This window comes from Rana temporaria, chromosome 9 (assembly GCF_905171775.1).
Source record: "Rana temporaria chromosome 9, aRanTem1.1, whole genome shotgun sequence".
NCBI classification, from domain to species: domain Eukaryota; kingdom Metazoa; phylum Chordata; class Amphibia; order Anura; family Ranidae; genus Rana; species Rana temporaria.
Genome location: NC_053497.1, coordinates 69,070,588 through 69,089,172, shown reverse-complemented (window position 1 = coordinate 69,089,172; position 18,585 = coordinate 69,070,588). Strand labels below are relative to the sequence as shown.

Sequence of the window (18,585 nt, the reverse complement as noted above, 5' to 3'; positions counted from 1 at the left end):
TACAGTGCCTGTCGTTTCAGCCAATCAGGCGTCCAATCATAGCAGAGGACGGAAAGAGAGGATGGGAGAAGACATCGAGAAGCATTGAGGACACTGGATACCGCTCACCGCCGTGACCCCCTGCCCCACTGAGACAGGGTAAGTGCGGGGCGAATGGCGGTTGGGGGGGCACACTGGCATCATTTGATGGGCACAGTGGCAGCATTTGATGGCAGAGGGAGCATTTGATGTCACAGTGGCTGCGTTTGATTGGCACAGTGGCTGCAATTGATGGGCACAGTGGCTGCGTTTGATGGCACAGTGGCAGCAAATGATGGGCACAGTGGCTGCACTTGATATGGCACAGTGGGACCATTTGATATGGCACAATGGGAGCATTTGATATGGCACAGTGGGAGCATTTGATATGGCACAGTGGGAGCATTTGATATGGCACAGTGGGAGCATTTGATATGGCACAGTGGCTGAGTTTGATGGTACAGTGGCAGCATTTAATATGGCACAGTGGGAGCATTTGATATGGCACAGTGGGAGCATTTGATATGGCACAGTGGCTGAGTTTGATGGTACAGTGGCAGCAATTGGTGGGCACAGTGGCAGCATTTAATATGGCACAGTGGCGGCAATTGATATAGCACAGTGGCGGCAATTGATATGGCAGCAATTGGTGGGCACAATGGCTGCAATTGATTTTTTTTCCCCAGAATTTTTCAGTTTGTTTGCGTCCTCCCAGAAATTTTGAGCGCCAGCGACCACTGACTGCAGGAGGGAGAGGAGAATATGTATGGATAGATAGCACACCACAATCATATAACAAATTAACAAATCATTGTTGAATAATTGTTTTTGTGTCACATAAAACACTAAAAAAATTGGGCATGAAGAAATTGCCGCACGTTCCTCTGTGCGCCAATCTATTATCCCCTTATTATCCCCCTTGCACTCTCATGTGTTTACTTTGGTTTGAATGGGCCTTTAAAGGATTAGGGCCCTAATTTGCCAGCTGGATGTACTGGACCATGGCTAAATATCAACTGGTTGCCTGTGCCTACATTAACATTACAAGGTCTGAAATATACCAGATGCTCATGGAGGTAGTAAATGGATACAAAAACAGAACCTGAATTTTGAAACCAGTCAATGTTTACTATACATTTTAACACAACTGTTACATTAGGTAGTATTTTCTGCCTCATACAATTTTTAAGCTGCATTTTAGGCTATAGATATGGAAAAACATTAGGTCTCAAATGAAATGGGCTCAAATCGCATGTGAGTTGAAAGGAACGTGGTGCGGTTCCTGTGTGATTCACATGCGGTTCATAGTGTGAGGCTCATTAAGACAACAATAAAGCCAGCGTCACATACAGTATATGTAGTGTGTACATTACCACAAAGCAAAATGGCCCTTTGCTTGAAAAGTATGGAGACCCCTGCTTTAGTGTATAGTAATCACTGTCGACTGTGACCCGAGACCCCAAAGCACTTCCAGCTACACCGACAGCTTCCCCTTCATGTCCAGCTCCCGTGCTAGTCTTCACGCAAAGTCCAGCACAGCTACAGTATACTGTATATGTGCTCTGCACCTCCCCCTCTGTGTCCTGTGTGAATGGATCTTTATTTTCTCATGAATTAGTGTGTACAATACATCCTTACTAATGAGAGAACACCTATGATCATCTCCTCCCATCCTGTATACACCCTCTGGCTACACAGGAACACTGTACCTTCCTGGAAGTGATGTAACTAGCTTTCGGATACTGTAAAAAAAAAAAAAGTTTTTTTTTAATTTTGAGGCATAAGTCCCCTTTCACACTGAGGAGTTTTACAGGCCTGAAAAACTCCTTCACTGCCTACTCAATGTGAAAGCCTGAGGGCTTTCACACTGAGGCGATGCGCTGGCAGGAGAGAAAAAAATCTCCTGTCAGCAGCATCTTTGGAGCGGTGAGAGGAGCGGCATGTATACCGATCCTTCACCGCTCCTTCCCATTTAAAAAACAAACAATGGGAAACCGCAGCAATACCGCCCGCAATGCGCCTCTGCAGAGGCGCATTGCGGGCGGTATTAACCCTTTATCGGCCGCTAGCGGGGGTTAATACCCACCGCTAGCGGCCGATTCCCATGGCAATCCCGGCGGTATAGCAGCGCTATACCGCCACCGCGGCTCCCGCTCCAATGTGAAAGGGGCCTTAGGCTTAATTTAGCTCACACTAATGATTGCAGGTGAGAATTTAAGTGTTAGGGTGGACTTGCACTTCAAAAATGTCAAGTGTCTGTATAATGCCAAATTAATTTACTATCTTGTAAAAATAAATCTCGATGTTGCTGTGGAGTATGTTTTTTTTTTTTTTGTTACATCCTTGCATTCTGGACTAAAATTTGCAGTGTATATTGCACGGGCTATGGCTATAATATATATATATATATATATCAAAAATAAAAAAAAAGGGGTTTTAAAAGTAATTAAACATCTGTTAGGGCAGTGATGGCAAAGCTTTTTGAACCCGAGTGCCCAAACTGCGACGCAAAACCAACTTATTTCTTTCAAAGTGCCAACACAGAATTAAACCTACCAGTGGCTCTGTACAGAGGATGGGACTGATAATCCCTCTGAATAGGTCCTAAGGGACCAAAAATGTATGATTCTGCCCAGAAAAAAAACGTGTTTTTTAAAGGAATGCGTTCCGCTCAGAATTGGATATACCCAGCCATACATTCCATGGTTACTGCACGGTTTGGGTATGTGGATGCATAACGGCGCCTAGATGTTTTTGTTTTAGACAACATTGTCTTTTTAGATGGTTGTAGGTGGAAAAACATCTTTTTGTATTTGACCTGTTTTAATTAATAAATTTTTGTCATTTAATTTCCCATTTTCTATTTTTTTTTGATTGCTATATCCCTGTGGCACCTTGACCATTCCTTCTCCCTGGCACAGTCCTTCTCCCTTGTATGCAGCTTTTTGGCCACTGAGCCCCACTTCCGATTTCAGTCTTTAAGTCTGTTTCTCCATTTCTCCTGGCATGCCCACACGTGCCATGGGTTCGCCATCACTGTGTTAGGGCATTCATAAGTGGGAGTGGCTTATTTTTAACAGCCCTTGGTGTCCCATTACTTGTAGCAAGCAGGACCTCACCATGTCACACAGTATAATTTATAGACTACTTCCCTTATGTAACTTTTCTACAACATTCACATAGATTCTTTGATGGATGTTAGCACAGTTCCTGAGCAGCATGTTCCTTACCTTATACGTGATTCACATTGGAAATTCTGTACCCAGGGCCGGACTTACCATTGGCCTTGACTGGGCTCAAGCCCAGGGGCCCCACCCAATAGGGGGCCCCCTTTAAAAAAAAAAAAAATATATATTTTTTTTTTTTAGGGGTCCGGAGGTCCCCAGGGCCCCGGACGGCAACCCCCCTTTTTTTTATTTATTTTTTGTAAAAAAATGTTTTTTTTATATATATATATATATATATATATATATATATATATATATATTTTATTATTATTATTATTATTAAAGGGCCCAGGGGTCTCCAGGGCCCCCGGATGGCAACCCACCTTTTTTATTTTTTAATACAAAAAATTACATTTTTTTTTTTATATATATATATATATTTTTTTTTTATTAAAGGGCTCAGAGGTCCCCAGGGCCCCATGTGGCAACCCCCCCTTTTTTTATTTTTTTTTATAAATGTTTATTTTTTTATTTTTTTTATAAATGTTTATTTTTTTATTTTTGTTTATTTTTTTATTTTTTATTAAAAGGCCCAGAGGTTCCCAGGGGCCCAGAGGTCCCCAGGGCCCCCGGGTTTGGCAACCTCCCTTTTTTTTATGTATTTTTTTATAAATGTTTTTTTTTTTTATTATTAAAGGGCCCAGAGGTTTATTTTTTCTTTTTATTAAAAGGCCCAGAGGTCCCCAGGGCCCCGGATGGCTACATATATTTTTTTTGTAAAGGCCCCCCCGCTTCTCAATTTGCGGCAGCCCCCACGCTTCTCAATTTCAGGCGGCAGCACCCCCACCCCCCCTAGGTTCTCTGCTTCAGGGGGCCCATGCCTTAAGCTGTGCAAGGGGCCCCAAAATTCCTGATGGCGGCCCTGCGCATACCTCCCAACACGCACGGATTCTGTGGGACTTTCCCGCAGTCCCGCAAAAGGGTTAATTTTCCCGCACTGCAAGAGGAGGCGGCAGCACGGAAGCAGGAGGAACCGGAGTGGTGTGTGGAGGACTGTGGCTGCTGAAGGGAAGAAAGCCGACAGCCGGGCTAATGACAGTCTGTGGCCCCGGCTGTTGGCACAGGTGAGAGGCACTCCCCCCCTCAACAACTGCAAAATCCCCCCCCCGCTCAACAACTTCAATTCGCCCCCCCCCCCGCTCAACAACTTCGATCCCCCCAATTCTCGGCTCCAGGGGGCCCCTTCAACACTCAAGCCCAGGGGCCCCCACCACCCTAAGTCCTGCCCTGTCTGTACCTACTTATACTTTTATTTAGACATGCACGCCAAGGATCTCTCTGCATTCTTTCTAAAAAAAAATAGATTTTTAGACATGTGCTACATGCATCGTGTTTTTTGTTTCCATCTCTCTCCCCCCCGTTTAAAAGCATGCAAAAATTCATTACATGCACAAAAATAAATATAAGAGCAAATGGCCCTGCCTCCTATTTCAGGAGATGCTCTGAGGCAGATTTACTAAAAGACAATAACCTTCACACGATAAATTGCATTAAGTAGAATTAAACCTTCAAATGTACCACCCCCCCCCCCCCCCATTTTTTTCAATTGGGTCTCAGGAGCTTTTAGCCATAAGGTGGGAGTATATGCAGTTCATTAGTATTATATGGCAGGCTTGCCTGACAATCACTGGCGCTGTCATCTTCTACTGGTCTTCCTGCCTGGTTACAAACCTTTGAGTGATTGGTTGGCCAAATTGCAAGGACATCATTCCTGCACATGTATACAGGAGTCAAATCACAGCACAGAGCTGTAACATGTACACTGAGCTGTATATGCATGACTCCGTGTACAAAACCACTGACAGGCAGGAAGAGGGGCTTTTGACTGTTCTATCAGAAAAATCACACCTGTCAGCATTTTTTAGGCTGAATTCTTGTTTAATAGGCACACTAATTATGGGTCATGAAAATTCCCATTTACTTTTTTAATCTGCACATGAATTCAAAGTGAACAGGACCTTGCTTGATGCTCATGATTGTATAATTGACGTGAATATTCACATATTTTATTGTGCAAAGATTCTCAACTCTTCTTGTAAATCAGCCCAAGTTATTGGCCATAGCAGGTGGACAGACCGCCGCACGCAGATATACGTCTGCAGAATAGCATGGCTGGGCACAAGGGCGTACATGTATGCCCCCTTTAAGAGCCCAGCCATGGGTCGCACAGCGTGGTGCGCCCACGACCCGGTCCTCTTCTCAGTGACCGTTCCAGTGGGAACAGCAGACCCGGTCGCCGCCGGTGTCCTGGGATCGGGTCACAGAGAGGACGAACGGGGAGAGGTAAGTGTAATACAAACCTCTCCCTAGTGTGGCTGTCACTTATCGTCTATTCCCTGTGTTGGGGAACAACGATCAGTGACGCCCCCCCCCCACAATAAGAACACTCCCTTAGGGCACACTTGCCCCCTCCTGGTTAACCCCTTCACTGCCAGTGTAATTTTCTCAGTAACCAGTGCATTTTTATAGCGCTATAAAAATGACAATGGTCTCAAAATATTGTCAAAAGTGTCAGCTGTAATGTCGCAGTCACGATTTATTTAAAAAAAAAAAAAAAAAGCGGACCACCATTACTAGAAAAAAAATTAATAAAAATGCAATAAAACTATCTATTTGGTAGATGCTATACATTTTGCGCACACCAAAGGCTTATTGCGTTTTTTTACCAAAAATATGTAGAACAATACATATCGGCCAAAATTGAGAGAAAAACATTTTTTTATATGTTTTTTTGGGGATATTTATTATAGCAAAAAGTAAAATATTAAAAAAAAAATTTTTTTAAATTGACGCTTCTTTGTTTATAGCACCAAAAAAAAAAAAAAAAACTAAAGAACCGCAGAGGTGATCAAATACCACCAAAAGAAAACTCTATTTGTGAAAGAAAAAAAAACGCCAATTTTGTTTGGGAGCCACGCCGCATGACCGCGCAATTGTCAGTTAAACCGACGCAGTGCCGAATTGCAAAAAGGGGCCAGGTCCTTTACCTGCATAATGGTCCGGGTCTTAAAAGGTTAATAGCCATCCTCCCAAAAAAAAAAAAAAGGATGGTTTTAAATTGAATAAGCAGAAAGCTACAAGAAATATTTTATGTAGATGGAAGCACTACAGGACTGATAACTGGGCCTTCTCAACAGACAGCAAAAAATAAAAACACTAAATAGGTCTGTATTCATTTTAATATAAAAACATTTTCCATAAAAAAAGAAAGCTGTAGAGCATGAAAGAAAACCCTTTTCTAGTTCAGGATTTAACTGTACACCAAGCTGATAAATCTCAGGCAATTATTCTATTCCTGCTGTACAGCGCTGGAGCAACGTGACACTATACATCATCTGCCATGAAATGTCACCAATATATCTATTTTTACTGATAAAAACAAGCTCGTTACAATTCCTAACATGGTCATACAACAGTGATTCAAAACTCAGCTTTAGAAATCACTACTAAAGCTCAACATAATAGGTTAGAAAACAATGGCAGAATTAAATACATACAATGCATGTAAATGTTACATACCTACTATATAAATAAGTTTTCATGCCTTATTAGTAAAACTACACCTACCGACAGATACAGTAAATACAAAGATGTACACTTTACTAAATGTTAACATGTCACTATCCAGGAGATGCTCGTCAAGAATATACAAATACAATTATTTACATGGTAAGGCACTTTGCAAACAGGACTGTGCGATAGATTATACAACAAGGCTGGCTAAAAACAAAAATGCCTGGGGAGTATAGGAATAGGATTTCAGAGGCAATGATAAAATTGGTAACCACATCACTTTACAAACATGCGTGCTTCCTAAAATTAGGTCCTGGCCCTCAGGTTTAAATAATGGACAAGCCCATTTTATAGTGATCACTCTCAACAGTCAGTCATTCTCATTGTCAGCCACAAGGGCATTCTCCAATTCTCCCAAACATTCTCCCCCATATTAAACACTCAGGCCCCTTTCACATTTGGGCGGTGGGTGCGTCGGCGGTAAAGCCGTCAATTGCACTTTGCTAGTCGGCCGCTAGCGGGGCGCCTTTACCCCCTGCTAGCCGCTGAGAAAGGGTTAGAACCACTGCAAAGCGCCTCTGCGTGGGCGCTTTTCCAGCGGTATAGCCACGGTGCCCATTGATTTCAATGGGCGGTGGCGGAGCGGTAAACACACCGCTCCAAAGATGCTGCCACCCTTTTTTTTACCGTCCTGCTAGCGCACTGCTCCAGTGTGAAAGCCCTCGGGGCTTTCACACTGGAGAGACAGCAGCGGCTGTTTCAGGGTGCTTTGCAGACGCTATTTTTAGCGTTATAGCGCCTGCAAAGCGTCTCAGTGGGAAAGAGGTCTCAGACCTTTGCAATAAAGCAACCATGATTAGCTGCAATGTGCACCAACCCACAATTTACTGTAGTCAAATCAGTGGCTGCAAAGGTTCCAACACATCACACACTGCCTATTTAAATAAGCTCATCATTATGTTATGAATGCACAGTGCAGAGGTTTACAGGCTAGAGTAGCCTGTAAGATACAATCTGAAGTCAACCTGTAATCTAATTACAATGAACTGCTCACAGCAAATAATCAGTTGAATGCCAAGGGTTAAACAAAATCCACAGATTATATTGTGGGGACTGTAGTGATACGGTACAGTAGTGATAAGGTACAATCTCAATTCTTACGAGAGACAGCTGTGACTTTATTTATGTCCGGTGGAAGGTGTGACAAAAAAAGTCATTAGATATATAATTTTTTTTTTATTTTTAGCCGCCTTTGTGTTCTTTTGCCAGGAGTTCTATAAAACTATTCCATTCCCAGTTCAGAAACATGAAGGGAATTACCAAAGGCTGGCAACCCCTAAAGATGCATAATTTTCTATATGCCTCCTTAATTAGCGCTCACTGTGACCAACTTTATAAAACTGCCACAAAACTAGTGTTACGTTGGACTACAGTACTTGCACCCTCTAGTAATAGTCTATATATTAGGAAATGTTTTAAGATTAGAACACTATTGTTACATCCAATTGGACAATTATAGAAACTGTTGCAAAGAACTTTTAATGAGACTTGGCATAGCTGGTGCAACACCACATAACAGTTGCCATAGAAGATTAAAAAAAAAATGCGCCAATATTTATGCTGCAAAAAAAGAAAAAGAAAATACATATTTCCAATTCCCTACAATATAGGTAGGCCACTGCATACAATTTATATAAACATGGGAGAAAACTAGAAGACTTTATTTGGTTATGTGAAAACAGATTTTGGGCTCAATTTACAAAAGTTATTTTCCTTTTAAAATCTGAGATAAAATAACTCATTAGCTTTTTTCAAACTTATTTTTACAATTCACAAAAAAAAAAACCTGCTACTATAATAAAGCACAAGTTATTTCATCAACATACAAGGTATTTTACTCATGGTAAACCATTTTGCATCTCATGACACGATACTCAGTGAAATGGATACAGGTGAGAATGATTAGAACCCCTGTCAGTTTTTATTTTAGTCTGGTTGACAAAGACACAAGTTCAACCAAAAAAAAGGATATTTTGTTTTTAGTGCTAAGAGTAAAAATGGTACAAATATGCCAAGTCACCAAGTGAATCTGTGTTTTTCCATATTTAGGTTTCTATGCTGCGCAGCATATGGCCTTTGTGTCTACCAGTGTGTGGCATATAACCTTTGTGTTTCTGTTTTGTATTGCATGCAGCACAGGACTGGGCCAATAGGATGAAGACAGCTGTTATTCAGTATTTACATTGTTTATTTTTAAATACAACATGCAGTGTGCTTTGCCAGCCTTTAAGAGGGGGTGGCAGTGACAAATTTTAATATTAAAATCGGGACAGGGGGGAGGGCTCGGGCCGGAGACAGAGGGCGCTGACAGGGAGGAAGGAGGGGGCGAGAGCCCATCATAGGGAGGAGGCACTTTGACCACAGTGATAAGGGCGGAGCTGCCCTGGTTGTGTTCCGTTTAGAGAGGGCATACAGGAAGTGGTAGGTTTTTATTATTTTTATTTGAGAGGGGGGCTGATTATATTGCACAAGCGCTGTGCTGCGTAATCTGCTTTAACCTCCCTGGCTGTAATCCACAGTTTGGCTCAGGGTGGAAATCCAGTACCATTAGTGGTATCCCAGAGCTACTTACCTTGTCCCCTGGATCCCCCGATGTCTCCCTGCTCGATTCACACAGTGCCCAGAGTGGCGCCGAGCTCCGTTCCCTGCGACTTTACGATGCACGGGGGCGGAGATCGGCGCCAAATTCAAAAAAATAAAAACACTGTTCACATACAGATTACAGTACAAAATAATTACACACCCCCTTTGTCCCTAGAGGTTTGTCCAGTGACCTGCAAGCACTTTTATATTATAAATACTGTTCTTTCTGCCTGGAAACTGTATATTGTCCATAGCAACCAAAAAGTGTCCCTTTATGTCAAAAGTGGTTTTAGACAGCTAGAAAACAGCGATAATAAATTGGAATCACTTGCAGAATTGAGCGATAGCGATTTGTGGGGAAATTCATCATAAAACACTGAAAGTAATGACAGCGACAATTCTGCAACTGAGCAAATTTCAGTGTTTTTGATTTGATTACATTATTGAATATTTTTTACTATTAGATTACTGTTATAATTATTTATAATTATTTATTATATTATAATTTATGATTTTGCGTTTCAAACTTCATCATACCCGGGATGTCTACTAGACTCTTGTTTGGACAGATTTAAATGAGTTATTCCTAAGAATTACAGGCCTACAATATAAAATGCCAAATTTCCATGCAGAACAATTGTACCGCTTTCAGCACCAAAAATCTGAAAGAATACCGCCAGGGAGGTTAAGGGACCAGAATCTTTTTTTTTTTTTTTTTAAAGCAGTTTCCACTCATTTCAATAGGGAGTTGCATTTTTGGCGTGGCCATTTTTACTGCGCCAAAAATGCAGAGGTACAACTGATCAATGAGAAGCGTTCCATAGGCTTTCATGATCATGAGTTTTTCCTTCTGCTTTTTGTAACGCAAAAGCAGAAGAAAAACCGATCAGTGTGAAAGCAGCCTAAAGGCACAAAATTGCACTAGATGGAATGCAATTTGTATACGGCTCAGTTATGTTTAACGTCCCCTTTGTTGCTAGAAGCAGCTTTAACATTTTGGGTCAAACTGTACAGTCAGCCTAAACTTCATTTGGATTATAAAACAAAATGGATCACAGCACCACTTATTTACCTTGCTGCTTGTTAAATGAGGACTGAAAACTCGGCTATTCACCATGGAGTATATTTTTTCCCATTAGCACACCTCTGTGTTTGAACGACAGCACCAACTAATTTAGTTTTGAGTCCATTACTTATTTATAAAATGCTAGAAACCTTAGATCATATTTTTTGATTGCTGTACTCCATACAGTGTCACATTGTTATACAAATGGCATAAAGATACAAAAATGTTCACTTGATATAACAGTTCTATTCAACCCAACAGGCAGATATATATAGTTAAAATAAGATACACAAACTATCCCAACCAATAAGAACAGAAGAGGAACTAACCCCGCTGGAACGGATATGTATAACAGAACACACAAGAAATAGCATATCTTGGATATATAAAACATTACTGGCAGCGGATCGGCTGGAGATCCCGTCATTTATAAATAAGTGGGAAAGGGAATTGGGGACATATATAAAGTCACTATTGGTAAGATTTTGAAATTAACCCATAGCTCCGCGGTAGACACCAAAATGGCTAAAATGAACTACAAATGTTTAACAAGGTGGTACGCAACCCTCGATAAAATTAGCAAATACCAACCAGGAAAATCTGCGGAATGTTGGCGAGGATGCAAGGCAGTAGGAACGATGGCCCACCTGTGGTGGGAGTGCCCAAAAATTAAAAACTTTGGAAAGGGATCCTACAGCTAATAAAAAGCAATTACTAAAAAAAAAAAAAAAAATACCCGAGGACCCGTGGATAGTTTTGCTACATGGAGTGGAAGGACCAGTAAAAACAATATAAAGATTCAGCAATACCACATCTATTGAACGAGAATGCCGCTAAAATACTTATTCCTAAAAAGTGGCAAGTAGTAGAAAGCCCTTCTATTAGAGAGTGAATAACCATAGTAGAAGAAACATAATATGGAATGCTTGAGGCAGAGTTTGGAGGGAAAAAAGCGTTGGAGAGTTGGAAAGCGTTTAAAAAGACATGTAGGTACGCAGAGGCAATAAGTCTGTAGACTGAGGGATCCCATCCGCAACAGGAGTAAACGATAAACAAATATTTTTATGGGTTAAGAGGTAGGGAGGGACGGGGCGGAAAATAGGGTCTAAAAGGATTGTTTTTGTACAATGGTTTTTCTGTATAAATTTGACAAAAGATAGAGATTTATACACACACACACACATATATTTATTTATTTATTACACACACACACAATTTATATATATATATATATATATACACATACACATACACATATATACACATACATATATATATATATATATATATATATATATATATATATATATATATATATATATATATATACACACATACACACATACACACACACACACACACATATACACATATACATATAAACATACACATACACACACACCCATTTTTTCCTAAATGAAGCTGCCAGTTTTCTTTCTGTGTCCCTATTGGAGAGATTGGTCATCACTTCCAATCTTGGAGACAACAGGAAATTAGATGAATCCCATCTCCCAGCGCGGGGAAAAGCCTAAAATTTTTCACCAGAACAGGTTTTCCCATTGGGAGATTATCCATTTTGAGCCCACTTACACCAGCAAGATCAGTTGTGATTTGATGCATTAAAATGATACTAAACACACACTGTTTAATTTACATTGTCCCCTCTATTACTGTATATGGAGGGATGGCACTAATTATTTAAATGAAAAACATCCAAGTACCTTTTCCTAAATCAATATACAGCCGTCACATGACCCAGCCTGTCTGCAGGGAAACATAAGCAGGAGGAGCTAGTCCTCAGGTACTGAAATATTATATATATACCAGTAATCTCTTTATTTTATTTTTTGGCAATAACATGGTATGGGCAGCTTTCTGCCAATCACAGGCTGTGTTGCACCCCTCCAGTCTGCGTGTTAGAACAGGGAGGGTAAAGACCACAGCAATCTACATGCAATATCCCACTCCTATTGTGTTTAGCTTGTTAGTGGACACGGAGGAAGAGGGAGGGAGCTGGCTGTCGTTTACCACTGTGTATACACCCACATGAGAGACACTATAGTAAGTTGCATGGCTACTCAGATGTGATGAAGAAATGCTCAGCATAGAAAGTCACCGACATGTGCAGAGCTGCCAACAATGCTCTGTATAATCCTTAGCTGAACTGGGGACATGGCATAGGTGTGCACAGCCTTTGGCATTAGGGTGTGCACCCCAAAGCTCAAACACACTCTACCGATCACTCACGATGTTCATTCAGGAATGGAAGCGGCCGGTAAATGGATTATTTACTGGCCCCTTCCCCCACTCATGCTAAAACATCCACAGCAACAACCAGTGGGAGAGGGGGGAAGCCGGCAGTGCTGTGAGGGGGAGCCAGGTCAGTAGGGGGAAACTGTTCTGCACAGGGCGATGAGGACATGAAGAGCAGCGTGATCAACCAGTTTTTTTGCAGAAAACAAATCTCATAGTGACTTTGAGTATGAACAGTATGTAACAACATTTGACCACAATAAAAAGTTCTACCCAAAATAAAAATAAAGTTCTGACTGGAGTTGTATACTTTATGTTATATTAAGTAATGTAAACCGGTTTCATAGTCACAACCCTTCTAGATTTTGATTTCCATCTACTCATATCCAAACACATGTACCTTCGAATGTTATGATAAAAAACAGGCCGTGTCTTGAGATGTAAAGGTGCTACTTAATATCGTTAGGAGATACAGGGTACATGCACTACAGTAAAAACACCTAAAAAAGAAATACACATCAAAGGTTAATGGAGGCAGAGTACCTAGCAGCAGTGTAATGGAGTACTTGCTTTTTTTTTTTTTTTTTTTTTTTTTTTAGGAATGACTAACAAAATCTCCCAATATTGATTGACATAAAACTGACAGAAGAGTCACATTTGGAGTCTTTAGAATAAGTATTAGGAGTGAAGATACACATGATCACTTGAGGGTCTCATGACCAGAACATCCAATTAAAAAGGAGACATGCATGCCATGCATTGCTCAAGAACCCAATTAGTTTAACCTCTAATGCCATGTACACACGATCGGTTCGTCTGATGAAAACGGTCTGATGGACCGCTTTCATCAGACGAATCGATTGTGTGTGGGCCCCATCAGTTTTTTTCCTCCCATCAGTGAAAAAAAACATAGAATCTGTTTTAAAATTATCTGATGGTTAAAAAAAACGATAGAAAAAAAACGATCGTCTGTGGGGAAATCCATCGGTTAAAAATCAACGCATGCTCAGAATCAAGTTACGCATGCTCGGAAGCACTGAACTTAATTTTTCTCAGCACGTCGTTGTGTTTTACGTCACCGCGTTCTGACACGATCGGTTTTTTAACTGATGGTGTGTAGGCAAGACTGATGAAAGTCAGCTTCATCGGATATCTGATGAAAAAATCCATCAGACCGTTTTCATCGGATGAACCGATCCTGTGTACAGGGGAAAAAAGTTCCAAATACAAATCACATGGAAAATTATGAACCAAAAAAGTTGATTTATCTCTAGATAGCAGAAACTGACTGTTGGTTTGTAGCACATGCATGATCAACTGGTATGGCCAAAGTTTGAAAGTCTTTAATATCGGTTTCATTAGATCTCTGGAAATGTGCTGCAAGCCTAGAAATTTAGTTCTAGGAGGTCAGTAGATTTAATTGCCATCTGGCTTAGTGAAGGTTCCTTGGACACTAGCAGAAAATACATAAATATCAAGGCCATGAAGTCCTTTGACCAACATCAGCCGGAGGCACAGAAAGGCAGATCTTGTGCTGTAAAAAAATAAATCTCGATGGAGAGCCATGTCCACCTAAACTGGAATCGCCTTCAATTTAGGCTCTGTATGAATGTGACCCATGTGTGGTTTGAGATTTGTTTTTCACATGATCAGATCACATGATCAGCAAAAAGAGTTCATATTGGAGACCAATGAAAGTCAAAGGAAGACTTAAACCTTCAGGTTATACTGCCACCTACAGGAGGATTAGAAACTGTCAAAAAAACAAGCACACAAAAAAACTGTAGGCCAGCCTAGATTAATCCCCCATTGCTACCAGCATGCCTCTGCTTTATAGCAAAGCAGTACTGAGAGAATGATCATTAAAAGGGGGTTGGGACCCGACTCATTGAACTTGGAAAAAATATTTTACAGCAAGTACAAAAATTCTACTTTCCACTAAGGGGCACAGAAAATCTTTAACCTTTGCGATGTACAAAAGCAGTCCAACCAAGAGGTGGGTAAATGCAGCAAATGCCAACAGGCCCAAGACAGCAACGGAAAACTGCCTGCAGTTCAAAAAGCCACCCTTAAAATAAATATATGCCCTAAGCATCAGATGAGGGCACAACATACACCTACTGAACGTGCGAACAGATGGCAGCTTTGCAAATCTGAGAAATGTTACCCGATGCCCAAAACGCACTTACAAATCTAGTAGAGCGCGTCTTGACAGGAAAGGGCGGAACCTGATCCCTGAGTTAATGAGCTTGGATGATGGTCTGTTTAAGCAACCTAAAGATGGCAGAACGAGCAGCTGATGCAAGCTTACGGAGTCCATACGGGATTCAGAAAGGGAATCCGCCTTTCTGAAAGAGAAAGAGAAAGAGAGAGAGACTCACAGCCCGACCAGATTAGGACAACAAAGGGAGACCGACGAAAGAATGATGTTCTGGTTGCGGCGAAATGCAGAAACAACATTGGGCAAGACGACAAGTTCAGGCACTCTCCTCGAAGAGGTGATGGAGACAAGAAAAAGAGAGAAGAGAGTTTGATCTTAGTGGGATCAAACAGAAGTTTCTGATGCACAGAGAACAAGAATTCAAAAGGTGCTTACTGACCTATGTAAAAAGGTAGGCTTAAACAGTGGGACTTTATGGACAGGGCAGGAAGTCAGGGAGGGAATACAGACTGCTCTGGACCTAAAAAGAGCTATGTAGCCAACTTGTTACTAGAACAGTCTGGAAAGCACCCTATGCAGAACCCAGTACTGGAGAGCTGCAATCAGAGACCAGCTCTATAAGGGTGGAAAAAAAGAAGTCTAAATGGAAGGGGGGAGGCACAACTAAATGATGCAGAAAGATTAAAAAAAAAAAAAAAAATTTTTGCATCATTTTTCTAAATGCTTTTATATATATATATATAAAAAATATTATATCAAATCAAGTCATTCATTTACATAAGAAAATATGTCTATCCTTTTAGGACACTAGCAAACTGAGGCATGCTGGTAGTATCCTGGGCTGACCTAAACCTTTGATTGCCAGTGTCCAATCTGCCATAAGCCGCAGTATAACATAAAAGGTGAAATGCTTCCAGAGTCCCTCAATGGACAGGAAAAATTAAGCTATACGGCTTGCTTCTTTTTTTCTTAAAGCAAAGGCAACCCAAGCAGTGGTGTGACTAATATTCAACCTCTTACTGTAATGAAAACGAAAAGGTCAGATAGTTAAAATAAATAAAATCCACCATTGCAATTCCAGATATATTGATAAAAATGTCCAATAGATGATCCCATACTGAATAATGATGTGACTGTGCACAACTACATGTAGCAATTTCTTTGTAGCTTGCTTGTATACCAATCAGTGAGAGACCAGAAGACCATTTCACCGGAGTATGATTATCATCCAAGCCCTTAAAAGTTCCAAATGTGTAAATGCTGCAAATCAACTGTAGCATTTTCTCTACGACCTTAAGATCTGACATGACACCATCACACACACAAAAACAATATTTCAGGATTTATTCTTCCTAGAACAAGAAAAAAAAAGTGAAAAGCCCTACGCTCTGTCACAATATATGATCTTAGAGTTGTGTAGTCATAAACATGTACAATATTGCTGTACAAGACAATAAAGGGCAACCAAACTCAATGACCGTCTCAAACAAATACCTACATTTTACAATTATTTCAACAATGTGAAATCATGTAGGGAAAAAAATAAAAAGGAAGGAAGAACCCCACACAGGTAAATACGTTTAGGAGACTGGCAATACCTGTTGTGAGTTAGCAAAAGGAATCCTGCCACGTGGTGTAAAGTAAAACAACCAATTTTTTTTTTTTCTGGGCTCAAGAATTTTAAAAGAATTGTCTATTTAAAAGCAACTATTAAAATATAAAAATTAGAGTGGAGAAATAGAATATGGAAAAGAAAAGCCCCAAAACAAGTTTGTGTAGATTGATGAATCCAGGTCATCTTAAACCATATATGCAGCTTTTCTCATGTAGAAAAAACAAAACAAAAAACAAAAACAAAAAAAAAAAAAAAACTTTCCCCATTTCCCCCCCCCACAGTCCTTTCTACAACTGTAGATAAAAGCGTCCAGAATTCTCCCATCAAAAATGGATGGTTTGTTCGCAGGACCCTCCCCCCCTTCAGTTTCCATTGACTTGCTGTGGAGTGTTGTCATGTCCACCTGTTGTGTTCCCTTTACTCCTGCTCTCACGTTCTTCATCTTCCTCGTCTCTTTCATCATTGCCACTGTGATTTTTACAATATAGCCTGTGAAAGAAAGAAAAAAAAAATAATTTAAAAACACAATAACAGCAAAAAATACTAAATGGACGTGCTCAAAATATTCTCCTGTCCCTGAAATTGTTCAGTGTTCAATGTTTTTTTACACTGTTCAAGGGTCAGTTTTTATAATAGTTCAGTTTATTTTGAAGTGGCACTTAGGACCCCCACTCCCTTTGTGCATGAATATCACTGACAGGAGGGTTGCATGAGAATGTGATAAGCAATGAGTTTTGAGAAACTGATGAAAAGAAAAAGGGGCTGCAGGGAAAATGCAATGCAAATGCAATGGAAACAAAATGGGCTCCACTCACTAAACTATGACATTCCTGACATGCAATTCATTTGTAGCTTCCGACTCTTATTGATAATAATGGTCATTGTGGCAAAATGAGGTTTATAGCTTTCTAAAATCAAGTCCCGGAGTAACAAATCTCACATTTTCGGAAGGTTTTAGCTCCAGCTTCAATAAGTGTGTAACTCAAGGGCGGCCTGTCCAATAAGGGCGCATCCCCCCCGCCATGTTCATCACCACCTCCCTTATCTATGTGTCCGGCCCATTTCAGGACCCCGCCGCATGGATTCCAATGCAGAGGGGCAGTTATTTTTTGAAGCACAGATTAGAGCCAGAGGCTCCAAGAGGCTTCAATATAGGGTGGGCTCGGGTCGCAGAGAGTCCACTCCGAGCCCACCCAGGTATGCCGCCAACCGACCAGCCACCACTGGTGTAACTGCTTTGGCAACATTAAAAAGGAGAACTTCACTTTTTGCAGGTGAAAAAAAAAAAATGTGCATTTATTTATTTTTTTGTTCCTGTAAAGCAGGGATATGCAATTAGTGGACCTCCAGCTGTTGCCAAACTACAAGTCCCATGAGGCATAGCGAGACTCTGACAGCATCAAGCATGGCACCCAGAGGCAGAGGCATGATGGGAATTGTAGTTTGGCAACATCTGGAGGTCCGCTAATTGCATATCCTTGCTGTAAAGCATTGCACCAGCAATCAGCAGATCGCTGGTACCATGCAGGTCTACAGCAGATCTGCTTACCTGTACATGCAAGCAGATACAATCTGTCAGGAAGCATGACTTAACTACCACTGCTGGACCTTGTAGTTTTCCATGCACAGAGCACTGTCAGTGATGCAGCCATGCATGCGCCAGCTAGCGGGGAGGGAGAAGAAACCCCACTAGCTGTCACAGTGGGGATCAGAGAGGCGCGGAATACGGTGGAATTGTCTAGGCCGGCCATTCCAGTGGAAGTGGGTACCTGCTCCCCCCCAAAACCATTTCTTAGGGTTTCACCGGCGAGTACAAGTACTGATACTTTCGGTCAAGTACACGCCCATACAGAGTACCGATACTTTTTGCAGTGCGATTTGAGCCCAGACAAAATTAATGTGGTTTCCCGCATCACTCCTGTGTGAACCCAAGCTGAAGCCTGGGCTGATACGAAGTAGTGGGGGAACCGCACGGCATTCGGCCAGGAATCGCACTACATTCCTGTTCAAATCGCATGCGATTTTTGCAGTGTGATTTGAGCCCATTAATTTTGTATGGGTTCAAATCGCACCGCAAAAGGTATTAGTT

General features: G+C 41.1%; 1 protein-coding gene across 1 annotated transcript in view; it reads right to left on the bottom strand.

The window, feature by feature from the left end:
- Positions 1-16,208: 16,208 nt before the first annotated feature.
- The window catches only part of PHF6 (PHD finger protein 6), a 35,928-nt gene continuing 33,551 nt past the window's right edge, over positions 16,209-18,585 (bottom strand). Inside the window, exon 10 of the mRNA XM_040323725.1 lies at positions 16,209-16,985. Within this exon, the coding sequence (XP_040179659.1) occupies positions 16,859-16,985 (127 nt within the window). The 3' untranslated portion in view covers positions 16,209-16,858. The remainder of the gene's footprint in view (positions 16,986-18,585) is intronic.